This window comes from Aspergillus uvarum, assembly GCF_003184745.1.
Source record: "Aspergillus uvarum CBS 121591 unplaced genomic scaffold BO82scaffold_136, whole genome shotgun sequence".
NCBI classification, from domain to species: domain Eukaryota; kingdom Fungi; phylum Ascomycota; class Eurotiomycetes; order Eurotiales; family Aspergillaceae; genus Aspergillus; species Aspergillus uvarum.
Genome location: NW_020291433.1, coordinates 1 through 12,799, shown reverse-complemented (window position 1 = coordinate 12,799; position 12,799 = coordinate 1). Strand labels below are relative to the sequence as shown.

The 12,799-nt window shown below is 43.7% G+C and overlaps 7 protein-coding genes across 7 annotated transcripts; 3 read left to right on the top strand and 4 right to left on the bottom strand.

Annotated features, from left to right (window-relative positions):
- Nucleotides 1–1,923: 1,923 nt before the first annotated feature.
- On the bottom strand, nucleotides 1,924–2,217 carry BO82DRAFT_264474 (uncharacterized protein; the record flags this gene model as incomplete). The annotated part of the gene is made up of 1 exon (XM_025630943.1): nucleotides 1,924–2,217. A coding segment is annotated over one exon (294 nt), but the record flags the coding sequence as incomplete, so codon positions are not given.
- Nucleotides 2,218–4,240: 2,023 nt separating this feature from the next.
- Nucleotides 4,241–5,352, top strand: BO82DRAFT_33171 (uncharacterized protein). The gene has a single exon (XM_025633152.1). The coding sequence runs from the start codon at nucleotides 4,284–4,286 to the stop codon at nucleotides 5,142–5,144; it is 861 nt and encodes a 286-aa protein (XP_025485569.1). The 5' UTR covers nucleotides 4,241–4,283; the 3' UTR covers nucleotides 5,145–5,352.
- BO82DRAFT_360087 (uncharacterized protein) lies at nucleotides 5,158–6,027 on the bottom strand. Its single transcript, XM_025636746.1, has 2 exons — nucleotides 5,818–6,027; nucleotides 5,158–5,767 (listed from the first exon to the last, which is right to left on the bottom strand). Exons 1-2 carry the CDS (start codon nucleotides 6,004–6,006, stop codon nucleotides 5,561–5,563), a joined length of 396 nt encoding a protein of 131 aa, XP_025485568.1. The 5' UTR covers nucleotides 6,007–6,027; the 3' UTR covers nucleotides 5,158–5,560.
- Nucleotides 6,028–6,614: 587 nt separating this feature from the next.
- BO82DRAFT_33230 (kinase-like protein) lies at nucleotides 6,615–8,162 on the top strand. Its single transcript, XM_025633173.1, has one exon. It carries the CDS (start codon nucleotides 6,836–6,838, stop codon nucleotides 7,778–7,780), a length of 945 nt encoding a protein of 314 aa, XP_025485567.1. The 5' UTR covers nucleotides 6,615–6,835; the 3' UTR covers nucleotides 7,781–8,162.
- Nucleotides 8,162–9,088, bottom strand: BO82DRAFT_33262 (uncharacterized protein). The gene is made up of 2 exons (XM_025633185.1): nucleotides 8,842–9,088; nucleotides 8,162–8,791 (listed from the first exon to the last, which is right to left on the bottom strand). The coding sequence occupies exons 1-2, from the start codon at nucleotides 8,844–8,846 to the stop codon at nucleotides 8,236–8,238; spliced, it is 561 nt and encodes a 186-aa protein (XP_025485566.1). The 5' UTR covers nucleotides 8,847–9,088; the 3' UTR covers nucleotides 8,162–8,235.
- A 372-nt stretch (nucleotides 9,089–9,460) lies between these two features.
- On the top strand, nucleotides 9,461–9,772 carry BO82DRAFT_242946 (uncharacterized protein; the record flags this gene model as incomplete). The annotated part of the gene is made up of 1 exon (XM_025630806.1): nucleotides 9,461–9,772. A coding segment is annotated over one exon (312 nt), but the record flags the coding sequence as incomplete, so codon positions are not given.
- Nucleotides 9,773–10,207: 435 nt separating this feature from the next.
- On the bottom strand, nucleotides 10,208–11,238 carry BO82DRAFT_33180 (uncharacterized protein). Its single transcript, XM_025633161.1, has 3 exons — nucleotides 11,046–11,238; nucleotides 10,703–10,985; nucleotides 10,208–10,652 (listed from the first exon to the last, which is right to left on the bottom strand). The coding sequence occupies exons 2-3, from the start codon at nucleotides 10,769–10,771 to the stop codon at nucleotides 10,374–10,376; spliced, it is 348 nt and encodes a 115-aa protein (XP_025485564.1). The 5' UTR covers nucleotides 10,772–10,985; nucleotides 11,046–11,238; the 3' UTR covers nucleotides 10,208–10,373.
- Nucleotides 11,239–12,799: the final 1,561 nt, after the last annotated feature.

Below are 12,799 nucleotides of genomic sequence, written 5' to 3'. Positions count from 1 at the left end.
GGAGCCAATCTGATCCAGAACCTTCGAAGCCTTGGTGTCCAGAGAATCTGCAATCTTCTTGACTGAAAGTAAACGCAGCAGGGAATAAATAGGACAAGCCAGATTAGATAAAGAAGAAGACCTAAGAGAGCTGCATCCATAGCCGATACTTTCTGAAATCACCCAGCAGTCATGTGATAACTTTTATGATAAAATCTTCGAAAGACCACGAAAAGAAGAGGCTTTTAAACATAATTCAGTCCGGTGACCCTCGCCAACCATAGCCACTATCTTGCGTCACGGCTTCAGCACTGCCATCAGAAGTTCAGGCGGCCATGATTAAAGGAGTATAGCACCAAGAGTCTACCGGACTAGATGGCGTTGATCTCTGTAGAAAAGTTTAGCCATATAAGGCAAGCTCTGTAAACACATTTGATGTGCTTTCTAACGCTCAGATATTTTAGTGCAAGTCACATGTCATGCGCGTAAGCATAAATTTTAGCTCTGTCCTAGACCGGCCTTACGCCCCCGGGCTATGTATGATTAACATGCAAGAGCAGGAACTTGACCCTACATTTCAGGCAAGTCATTACATGCATAATAAACAGAAAGGACTTTAGTTTGAATTTGCAACCAATGTATATGTTATTTCTCTTTCTATTCACATGACCTCCTCGATGATGACACCAAGTCATGAATATAACACAGTCAATTCTAATGGGAAAGTTCCTGGGGTTCATAATATCTGAAATCTGAAATTAAAACACGAGATTGCGATCACGTCGGTTAACATGATAGGCGAATAGGTATAATTTTCATAGCCATTTCCAGTGCTGTGCTAAATTATAAACAATCTGCGCAGGCTCTGCAAAAAAGCCTCTCCAGTACCATGTGAGTAAAGTCTGAGATAGAAAAACTCGTCGACAACCAAATCCTGACCGGTATCGATAATTTAACCAGACTGACCCGAAATGTTGCTGTTCTGTAGTACCTTCTTAGTGGTCACTCTTAATCCAGAGAGATAAAAACCTACTTTCATTTGACCGAGCATGTCCTTGAAAAATTTGGCAATTGAAGAAAGGCACTGAGGGACAGGGTAGGAACCATTATCTTCGTCATACCAAGACGGTCCGTCCAAAAGCTCAAGAGATGAACACCTGGAGAGAGGTTTGGTTGGATTGTGAACAAATGGTTCCTCCGGCAGGTGATTGATATAAAAATCTTGAGTCATGCTCCGGCTGACAAAATTTACCGATCGAATTGTCAAATCTGGAGACTGGATTTGTTCTGATGGCGGTGCTTTTATCAAATCTGGTGGTTTTGGAAAAATATAGTCACCAAGTATAAAAAAGTTCCGGTTCTGATCTTGACTATTTGGCATTTTGAAGATGTAAGATTGACTGTAACTTTATTCCATGCATTTAGGATTGTCTTTCTCTTTCTTATATCTTTACTGTGTGGAGGAGAGGAGATCAGGACCTTGGGGTTTTTTAAGGTTCCTCAGTCGATGCAAGGCATAGGTAAAGAAAGATCAGCGTTTCATGCTTTAATGACACTATACAACAATTAAACATAGTGCGCTATCGATGATACATAACAAGCACATAGTATTATTTTAAAGATAAGTACTAGCGAATGCTCCCTCTAAGGTGAGATCATAATTGTCTACTTAAGAGAGGGGAACAAATGCCACGATCTTAAGAGAGGAGAAGTAAATGACATACACAGGTGATTTAATGTATTAGCGTGAAATCCACCTATCTCAGTTTGCAAATATTTACAAAAACTAGGTACATATCTCCAAAATATTTGTCTTAGATTTCATGATATTTCAAGCCCAATTCTCCAGCATCAAGCTTATAGAGACTGTAGGAAGCAAACAGTATCCTTGTCCTCCAACATAGGAAAATAAATCACGTTACACCTATGCACAAAAGCAGTATTGAGCTCTTTCAAAAGGGTTATCATTTCCTGAAAAAACTCCAGCTTTGTCTTGTGGTATTCTGAGCGATTGACCAGACTCTGCCAAATATTTTCGAAAACCAGGTCGAAGTTGTCCAGAGGCTTGGCAAGAAAGTAGCGAAGCTCTGTAGAGACCAAGCCACGTGCATCAAAGTACCACGTAAGGAAGGATAGTTTGAGTAGAACATCTCGTGAAAGGTGCTGAGATATGCTTTGGACGTGATCACACAGCAATTGATTGTCAAATATGTGTGCGATGTCCTTATTGTGAATACCAGTTTCCCCAGATTCATGGCATTTCTTCAAAAGCAATTGAATGTCGGGATCAAGTTTTCTTCGAAAAGTTTCAGTGCTGAAAGCTTCATGACTAAGGCATGATACCTGGAAGGCTTTTAAGACTGATTCAGCCGCACTTCGGAGGCAAATTTCGGGGAGTGGGATCTCGTATTTCTTTTCTAACTTTAGTGACGTTATATTGAAGTATACAGACAGACATATACGTACCATAATCAAGCTATGAGAAACAGAAATATAGCTTATGTAGGAATAAAACAAGGGCAGATCTTGGAATGCCTATGTTGTATCTTGAAGCAAAAATTGGACAAAGCCAGCTTTAAATACACAGCTAAAGCCCTTGTCTCTCTGAAGTGGTCATGTAGAGTCTATGCACGGCTAAATTGATCTCTGGATTAAAAGACCGAGGCCTGCACAACTACTCTCATCTACAGCTCTTGACTACATGGTTTATAGACACTAATCTGTAGCGTTACTAGTAGAAGCGAAAATGAGAGGATGCTAGCTATGCCAAAGACCGTAGCTTTCATAAGATTCCCAGTCACCAAAAGCCTCATGCAAATGGTCACGTTGAGTTTAGGCTGCTCTGTTCACCCTATTGAAAGTTTTCCTGGATCCCTTTGCCCAAAGATGAAGTATAATCAAATCTTGAAATCTCGCTAAAGCAAATTGAGTAAATAGAGGTGAATACTCGCTGCGACTATGCAATAGGCCGTACTCCTTCTATTGTTAAAAACTCATGAAGGTTCTGCCACACAGAAATAGAACAACAAGCAGGAACATATATAGCAGAGACGGATGAAGCCCAACCAAAAGCTGACTTCTTTGTTTCCTTACCACATTAACGGTCTGTTCGGAAATAATTCTCTCGTATCTTTGATTCGCTGAACTTCACCCTCCCGTCCTTGTTTTTCCACCGCTACCTTCGCCACCTCGTCCTTCAGGAAGTCCGACACCATAACTTTTCTCAGACCATCAGGATATAGAAGTAGTACATGCGCTTCTTCGAATACAGGTGAATGCAATATGCCTAGGTAAACAATGCAGTCATCTGCTCCATATGAGCCTCGGAATAGCGGTTTTTCTTTTTGAGGAGCTTGCTGAACTCAAATTAACATCCTATGGGTCAAGAAAAAGAGCAACAAGATTGCTTACTGCGGGCGATGTGACTGTATCCATCATTGAAAGACTTGAGCCACAGGTAACTGATTGTAAGGCTTCAGAATTGTTTTACCCAAACATTGTTTGTCCATATTTAAGATAGAAGGGCATTAGGCGGATTTTAAGGATTTGTTTAAGGTGTATAGCAGTCAGCCAGCTGAAGGTTTGTCAAATACATTTTGGAACGACTATGTTTTCTCCCACTCCATGTCTTGAAGAATCTGGTTATCAGGCCAGTAGATCTACTCTACTAATGGTACGTAATTGTCGTAGAAATGCAGAATAGGCAACGAGCTAGCAAGGTTAGCTTTTCAATATATTAGCAGGTGCGGGAGGCTAGGCTTGGAGAAATTAATCGAGCGGGGTCGTAAAGAAACTACTATTTCCTATCGTACTGTCAACTTGTCCAGGAAAAAAGAACGTCGAAAGCTCGAAAGCATAGCTTTGTTTCCAGATTTGGCTGCAAGGTTGATATAGCCAATTATATCTTCCCAAAGATCTGGCGCTCGCTTCACTGCTTAAGACAAAACTTGGAAAATACTTGAAAGGCGATTAACTTCAAATGAAGGTATCGTATAGTAAGCTCTGATGGGCGAAGGACTGACTATCTGATATGATAAAGCTCCACTACACCCCTGTCATTCAAATGCTGAGCATTTGAATGACAGGGGTGTAGGCCTTGGAAGCGCCACGGAATCACGAGGCTGCACTTTCATATGCGAGAAACCCCGCGTGTGGCTTATATTAGGTAGAAGCTGAGTCTCTAGGTCGAATGATTGAAGGCCCAAGCGCTAGCCGGTTGATTTAAAGATGTCGGCTCAGCTTTTTATTGTCTGCTCTTGCCACGGAACTCAAATAACACCTTCTGATACTGCATTGTGTATACAATGAGTTCGCTTCAAGACATTCTGCGTGCAGCTTCTATTTTATCTGAGATCGGAGATGCAGATAAAGAGATTCTTCTACCTTACCGCACAAAGCTTGAGCCTGCTTTTCATAGGCTGCAAGCTTTATTGCAACCGAATGCCCACCAGCAACCTACTAGGTCTACTCCAATAGCACCAGAATCAAATGACCGACGCGAGATACATTCTATCGAACTTCTTCTTCGTTTTTTGGAACGTGATCGCAAGGAATATATCAAATTAACTGCCGAGCCACCTACATCTTTCTTGTCAAAAGCAGTAAACTGGATGGCTGAAGATCCACGCATTGTTGATTTCGTTTCACTCGCAGAACCTAAAGGCAAACTACTAGATGAGAGATTTCGTGGAGGGTTAAGTATGATATCGTTGACGGATGAATATCTTGAATGGGAGGAGAGGATTTATGGTAGCACACGAGCTGACAGAATATTCGATGATCTCACTTCCGCATCTGATTGGAGAGATTCTCACTATAAAGAATTTATCGAGGATCGCAGTGATCAATTGCGCGATAAGGCTAGAGCTCAGAGATGCATTGAGTACGGCATCAAATATCGAGTTTTTCACAAGCTTTACTGCCTACGCCTCGCGGTTCAGAGTGAACATGACAATACCATCGATAAAGGCATCGGTATTTTGGGGATACTTCTTCCTAGTGTCAGTCATTTTCGCCGTGTCAAATACGACGATCTGCCTTATTTGGCAAACGCCATATTGTCATCAAAATGGAGAGATGATACACAAAAGCAAGAGAAATGGACAGCTCAATGTCTGGCAATGTTTGACAGTAAGTTATTGAAAACTGACCTCAAGCAGTACTGACAAGCTACAGGTCAAGTCAGATCGATCATCCAGAGTCGCAAACGCGCCTCGAAGGATGACTTTTTCGTCCCAGAGAAACGTGCTCGAATAACTCACGAAGATAATATCTTGTTGGAGAATCAAATTCTGCCAATCGAGGATCCATTCAATATGCCAGAAACCCAGTCAAGGCATGAAACAGCACCCTCTCTCAGCAGGTTCAACCCCCTCATGCAACTGATTTTACCAGATGTTGGTGGAATTGATTCTTCGTATTCCAATATCAATGAAGCTTCTCTTTGGAATAGCAGCCAACCTCTGCAAGATATGGATAATACAGTAAGACATCTCTTTCAGGATTCGAGCTATCTGGGAACATGAGAAAATTTTCTTGAAGTCATTGGCATCAGCTTGTATCCAAATTCCAGCACTTCGCATTATTCCTTAGTAAGGACAACAAAGATGGCATCGAACCCATCCCCGATGAGGGATCTTTCATCTTCTAGATAGTAGCTCGAGTCTGCTAGCATTGGGCCGCCGGGAATGATCGATATGTCACCATTGACCGGTATCAAAATCAGGCGACCAGTCGGGTTTTCGAAATCGACACTCTTGTAAAAATGCATTACCTTGCATTCTATAACCTTCGTGTGGTTTGTCAGACCGAGGTTTCAGCGAGGGAAAGATAACATACATGTTTGCCATTTATTTTTTCAAACTCAGATTTCAGATTGGCGGCCTCTGCTATAATCTTCTGGCCTCCATATTGCCATCCCGAGTCTAATCGAGATTTCCCTTCCTCGGTTACTTCCTTGTTCCTGATGAGTGCTTTGATTTTGCTAATGATGGCCTTCACGCGAGTCGAGGCAACTTGGCAATCCATGCTGAGAAGTACAGTTGAAAGTAAGCCGTGGGAAGAAGAGCACTTCTAAACTGGAGGGTCAGATTTCAATGCTTAAGAATTCGAGGTGTCTTGGGTATCATCTCTGCCAGAATGCCCCGCACTGAAGCCTGAAGTACGATCACATGACTAATGTTCATCATGTGATGTTATTATAAATAGGTTGTTATCTAGTGAGTCATGATGCGATTGACCTAACTAACCAACTAACGTAATCGGTAAGCGACCGGTGTTGAAAGCCTCGCCCTATCAACCAGTCTCTATTCAAAGCCACCAAAAATGCCTCGACTGTCAGGATCTTTGGTCTGGCAAGGCAAAACCCGCCTTCTTAGGTACTAATGGTACTGTGAACTGCGCGCGACGCGGGAAAAATGGAATGTTAGGGTAAACCAGCTCTGTTTCTCGAAAACTGTCCTAGTAGCTGTGTGCTGCGTGTTAGATGATGTGGCGGCCGTGGTAGCGGGAGTCGTGGCAGGCATTGTGGTATAGTGTTGCCTAGATGACTTCTAAGACTGAAACCGAGAGCATTAGAAGTGCTAACTAAATGGTGTCACTGCACTTGATTGATTATTTGATTTTGGTCTTCTAAATCACGTTGTAAAGGCTAAACAATACGCGCATTAGCCCGAACGAATGACATCCCGATGACTAAGATGACATGCTACACCGCCTCTCAGCACGTGATAAGTTGACACTGTCGGACATAAATACCAGCAATGAACTTAGGTTGAGGCCTAGCTTCTTATCCTCTTAATAATCAAACACTTCTCTGAACTCCTTCTTCATATCATTGCTGCAATATATAGCTAAGATGCTACAGTGGCTAGTTCCCCGTCTGCTACTACCAAATTTCTCATGGTCGGATCATAGGGCGACACTTCTCAGCGACCAACTACCACCTATTCCTCGCATAACTCACCCACGTGTCCGTCAAATTTGGGGCATCATTCATACATACCTCAGACGGTTTTCAAAATCTTATTGCAGTTGGGTCGGAGTTCCCTACGATAATCAGATCGCTCAGCTTCCTTTCGGGCTGATTCTCAAGTGGTCTGATGGTACTCGGCTAGAGGAAGTTGTGGCTATGCAAGTTGCTAGGAAAGCAGGCCTACCCGTGCCAAAGGTTATCTGCTATGGAGAGCACACTGATAGTCCTCATGCGCCGGTTTCAATTCTGATGACGCGTGTTCCTGGCCAGGAGTTAGGTCAGGTTTACAAGACACTGAGCGACGAAGAGAAAGAGGCGGTGTCTCGACAACTTGATCAGTATCTAACGTGTTTAAGAAACTGGGAAAATCCGTGGGGCGAAAGAAAAATCTGCTCTATAGTAGGAACGCCCATTAGAAGTGTCCGGGTACCCAATCATCTTGCAGGGCCGTTCAAGTCAGAGAAAGAACTCAACAATTATTTGAGAGAACCTGCCTGGTCAGGGGGTTTTTCGTCCGAAAAGGTTTATCACGAGACAATGAATCGAGCGAGAAAAATAGACGAACTACCCCATCGCATTGTCTTTACGCATGGAGATTTGAAACACCACAATATTATGATCCATAAAGGGCACATCACCGGCTTTCTAGATTGGGAATCAGCAGGCTGGTATCCTGAATATTGGGAATTCACAACAGCGTTGAGATTCGTGCCACAGACCTTCTGGTGGTATCACTTTGTGATTGAGCTTGGTGGGAAGTCTTTTATGCAGGAATTAGATTGTGAGAGGGCATTGACTTCCTTGACTAGTGCCTCTTATTACTGGTGAATATTCTACTTGTCTTCCAAAGTTCTATCGAATGGTTTATGCTCTTTCTCAAGTTCTGCCAAGTTCATCTTTACTTGTGTTGCACAAACTCAGTTGACCAAAGAGGAAAGTGATTAATCTCACATAGTAGTCCTTATCTCTAGCTCGTGCACGTACTGCCCGTCCATCTGCATTTTCATTTCACGTGGGTAACACGAACAGACGTGAGAATAGGTTTTGCTCAAGATCCGGGTTAAGAGATAAGATTGGAGCTTGGTTAAAGAGATTCAGACATGATAAACTAAGTGCAATGCCAATTCAATATACACCAAAAGAGATTTTCAAGAGGACTAATGCTGAATAGACTGGGTCCGCCTCAATCCATTGCAGCCAGTCTGGTCTTTACAGTAAGTTGTTAGCCCTTGCTCTGCCGTGAATAAGGGGAAGATTTCGCCATACCATGAACCATGACTCGTTCAAAGCCCACATAGAGTGGAAGCTCCTAATGGCCTTGGCTGAAGATTCTCCGCTGCACTCGCCGCGTTGGCATTGCCCCAGTTCTTAACCTCAGCTTCGAGACTCTGCAGGTTATCGCACTTAAGGATAGTCTTCCCAGCAATTGGCTTTTGTAGGAGACCCAAAACCCAGAAGACCCAAACACGACAGGTGGTTCCAGGTGTATTCAGGCGATTGTCATAAGTTTTCAATGTCTGGTCTAGGTGATTTTCCCATCCCATTGGAACATCAGCGATTCTGAAAAGCCCAATGAGAAGGAAAGACTTGAAAACTCCGGCAGTAGGTCCGTGGTCAGTAATCCAGCCACTGCCTTGCTGTTTGATGTGATATTTGGTTCCTCCAGTCTCGGAGTTGCGGTGAAGGTAGAGACCCCAATGGAAATCGTTCTGAGCAGGCGGATCGTCCCTGATGAATAGAAGGATATAGAGTCCATTGATCTTCAGGCTTGACAAAGACATTTTGAAGTAAGAGAATCTAACTCGAATAGAAAAGCGATGTATCAGACGGTTCTGTTTGCTGAAAAGTCAACCTGGGAAAATTGGATCACGGTCTAATTTATAGCTTACCACATTGCGATAGCTGAGATCAATATCCCTAAGGAATCACTGTACCAAATTCCTTTTTACTTCTCCGAATTGTATATTATCGCAAGGCGACTGATTGACAACCCCACAACTGTTAGACGAAGCATTGTGACTTGTTACTTGTCTACATTAGTCATTGCAAACCCTGTCACAACTGGTTGCGGCATCAGTCAAAATCCAGTCGGGCTGAATTGAAGATCAGCACCAAGATAGAGAGAACTCAATCAAAGTCTCTCGAATGGGAATAGACCGGGCCGTGTTATTTTCTGATGGGAACTGCCTCGCTTAGAATCCTCATTGGCAGAGAAGCAGGAAAAAGTATGTGCGTGCGAAGATCCTACACGCATAAATCTGGACAGCTTGAGTGCCACTCGAGTTCTGCGGCTTTTCCAGTAGTTAACCAGTGATTTTCCACTAGCTGATGGGTTAAGTCCACATTTTAGCCGCCAGGCCAAGCCAACCCCGCACCGTCATGTTTCCTGGCCATCAACCCCAAACCACTCAAAAACCATTGGAAATCCACCGACTTTCTCTTCTAAACACGCGAATCATACAGAAAAAAATGACGAGCCGATCAGGAAGGAAACCATCACGCACATCTCTCACACTCCCAGAGGCTATTTCGGCAATTTTGTCAACGATTGAGACAATAAGATTGCGGCATGAAGCCCAAGCCGATCTTGAGGCGATATTCAAACAACACGAAAAGAAGAAGCTGCAACATGCGTTTTTGCTGAGGTGTTCGCCTCGTCAGGCAGTGCAATCCAAGGCTGACGAGAGGCGAAACAATTATCGACATTTTCTGAAGAGTGTTGATGATGAATTAGTCATTCCTTGCGCTCTTGGCCTTGGACAAACAACTATTGGATGCATGAGAGAACATATACGCCTTCGTCTTCCGTCAGCCATTCAAAAGCAAGAGAATGAATTCAAATGCAGTCTCATATGTGCTCTTGCTCTGAAGTACTCCAAAGGTCGCGAGCGCCCATATCAATGTGATTTCGAGCTAATATCTTGATCTTAGAAATCACTCGCAGTCAAACAACACGGGAGCTCGAAGCACCAAAGCAGACTCATGACGGCTCAAATAGTGTGACTGGCAATGCAGCCCAGTCGCAAAAGACCGCAACTTCGACATCGAGATTTCCTTCTTGTGCTGTGCCTTCGGAAAGATTGGAACCATGCTTCCAAGCTAGACTTTCGCCGGAAGTATTGGAGGAAGCCGCAACGCTCGGCGAAGGCACTTCTTTGAGTCCCAGACAAGGTCAGTCTGCAATTTCTGAGAGAATTTCATCATAGCTGATGATTCAAGGCATTCTCTCTGGACGGGTGTTTGCACTCACGCAGGAAGATGCTCGCACAATTGCTGCGTCAGACCAAATCGCAGGCCAAGTATGGATGACAGAACCATACGACAACGCATCATTTTCTTTCATAACTATTCCTGTCACGGATGAGATGTCGCTTCATTTTAGCACCCAAAGACACCAGATCATGTGTAAGTTGAGAAAGGACTACCGTACCTTGACAATATATTGGATGCTAACAGATCCAATTGAGTAGAACCACCAGTCGACATTCCAAGGCACAATGACCAAATCAGTTGCATCCTCCGTGCCAACCCTGCCCACAGCAGCAACACCCAGATTATTATTTGCTGATTCCCCAATCTTTATTGCTCCACCAGATGAGGATATGTCAACGACAATGGCAATGGTATTCGTGGGCGGTAGAGTCTTATATACAACTTCTGTCGTCGGTCCAGGCACAATAGTGCATCGAGGGCAAGAAAGCTGATTAGCTTAGCATGATCTTTCTCTAGAAGACTCTAAACTCTACTTGCCTCCCTTTCACAGAGTTCTAAAAGCTCATTTTGTGTTGTGGATCTGCGAGCCTTGATTTTCTGAAGCATTGTAGAGATAAGCCACCGCCAATTAACTGATTGCTGTCGCTTGAAGTATGTATTCAAACGGCAATGTCGTGCTATCGTCCACTTAAGATTGTCACCGTTATTGTGGTTTCAGTGTCTTTTGAGGGGTAAGAGTTTTGGTAGGTATGTCCGCCGGTCTGACAGCCTGGATGAAACGCAAGGGCAAACTAGAGAATTTTCCTCAATGTCATCGAGACTAGTTAAAAAGGATGTGAGTATGATTCAGTGATGACATATCAGACAGGGATAACCATACGTGGCAAGATACTCTTGCTGGATGAACTGTTGCAGCCATTGACTTTAAGGTGCCCAACTTGGATTTGTTCCACTTAACTCAAAACTGCTTTACCCCTCCACATCACGTGATATATGTGCCTGCTACCTGTTAGGCACGTTGCCACGCAGATCGCCCACAATGTTAATGGGTAAATTGCTTCCGACAGAGCTCTCATTCATGAAACGAGGATGAATGAGTTGAATTGGAATAATACTATCGACTGCGAAAATGTTACAACCTTCCTCAAAAATAACCAGGAATATACTCACTAAGTTTGCAGGAAGAATCAAAACGTTCTAATCACGGACCTTATCAACAATGTCGGCGTACGTGGCCTTGGTCGCTGTGTCACGTGATACACGAAATACGTACAGACCACGGTAGCCGTAGCCAGGCCTCAGTCCCTTAAGCCTCCATAGCGTGTTCCTCAACAAATAAGCGAGAATTCGTTTGTGCTTGGGTGATATTAACATGATTAGATAGAAAAAAAATAATAGCAGCAGCTTCCAACCAACTCAAATACGGCGCCGCTTAGGCCGGGGCTGTTCGTTGTCATCAAATGTATCTCCCAGATTTGACTCTTCGACCAGACGTCGATGGGTCGAACAAGAGTAATCCTCTCTATTGCTTTAAATTACATCTGAAACATCACAGATGTCCTGCCCCTTGGGTTCATTGTATGCCGAGGAAGCGAATGAGGCCTGATCATCAGGATAATGAGTGATGGTGTGACCAGATGCTCGCCTGAGGGAAGCACCGATTGGCAATGGACAAGCCTGTATACTTGTTCGCAAATGTGTGAGTGGCTCGCATATCTCGTTTGACTGATTGTAATGGAGAACATTCATGGCGGTAATGCGAGGAATCATGGAGGGGCAGTCTTAGTTTTTGGGCGAGGGCCTCATTTTAGTTCTTATCACGTGACCAAACTGGGCACCAACTAAAGGGAATCATTACTCAGGTCCCTACCGTGTAGATCTTGGCAACATCCGCTTTCCACCACGAAACTAGAATTTGAGCTGATCCAAGAAAAACAAAAGTCATAGAATTGAAATCATATTCAGGACAGTCAATTGAAAAGTCGCAGTTGTTTCTCTTCTTTAGCTACTAGTCACAAAGCCAGAATATCTAGACTCTAGACAGGAAACGGGGCAACCTAATACACAATCTCCAATGTGCTTACGTATTTACCACGTGACTAACTTAACAACTTGCATAGAATATTTGTTTCATAGTCATCTTCAGTAATCAGGGGGCAAGATTCTTCTTTGTCCGAAAAATAAAATCATTAGGAAGTTCAGGACAAGAGGATAAGATATTCAAGCAACTCTCCATATCACAAAAGCGGGGTCATATTAAACTCACGTGATAGTTTTAAAGGGCTTCTAAGCTATCCCTTCACTTCACGTTCTTTATCGCCAGGATGAAGGAATAGGATTACGTGTCAGCTAGACCTAGAGTAGATAATCTGGAGACCGTCATGTGGCTTAGCAATCTCAGCATACTATCTCAAACCAATGGCTATTGATATAGAGAAATAATGTGGATAATAAGGTTTCTTGGGGTGAGATTGCGTAATGTCGCGCGACCGGGGTGATTGCTCACCCATCCTTAAAAGTCACTCAGCCTAAGTCACCCCCAGTCGCGCGACCGTAAAGCGGCCTCACCCGCTAGCTCACCCGCACGGCACCCACCCGCCTTCTGGCCGCGTTCAAGCCACACGCCGGGAGGTT

Coding starts and splice junctions, on each gene's coding strand:
- BO82DRAFT_33171 (XM_025633152.1), top strand. CDS start 4,284: ATGAGTTCGCTTCAAGACATTCTGCGTGCAGCTTCTATTTTATCTGAG.
- BO82DRAFT_360087 (XM_025636746.1), bottom strand. CDS start 6,006: ATGGATTGCCAAGTTGCCTCGACTCGCGTGAAGGCCATCATTAGCAAA. Junction 5,768..5,817: donor AAAAAATAAATGGCAAACAT/GTATGTTATCTT, acceptor AACCACACGAAG/GTTATAGAATGCAAGGTAAT.
- BO82DRAFT_33230 (XM_025633173.1), top strand. CDS start 6,836: ATGCTACAGTGGCTAGTTCCCCGTCTGCTACTACCAAATTTCTCATGG.
- BO82DRAFT_33180 (XM_025633161.1), bottom strand. CDS start 10,771: ATGCTTCAGAAAATCAAGGCTCGCAGATCCACAACACAAAATGAGCTT. Junction 10,653..10,702: donor TAGAACTCTGTGAAAGGGAG/GCAAGTAGAGTT, acceptor TAAGCTAATCAG/CTTTCTTGCCCTCGATGCAC.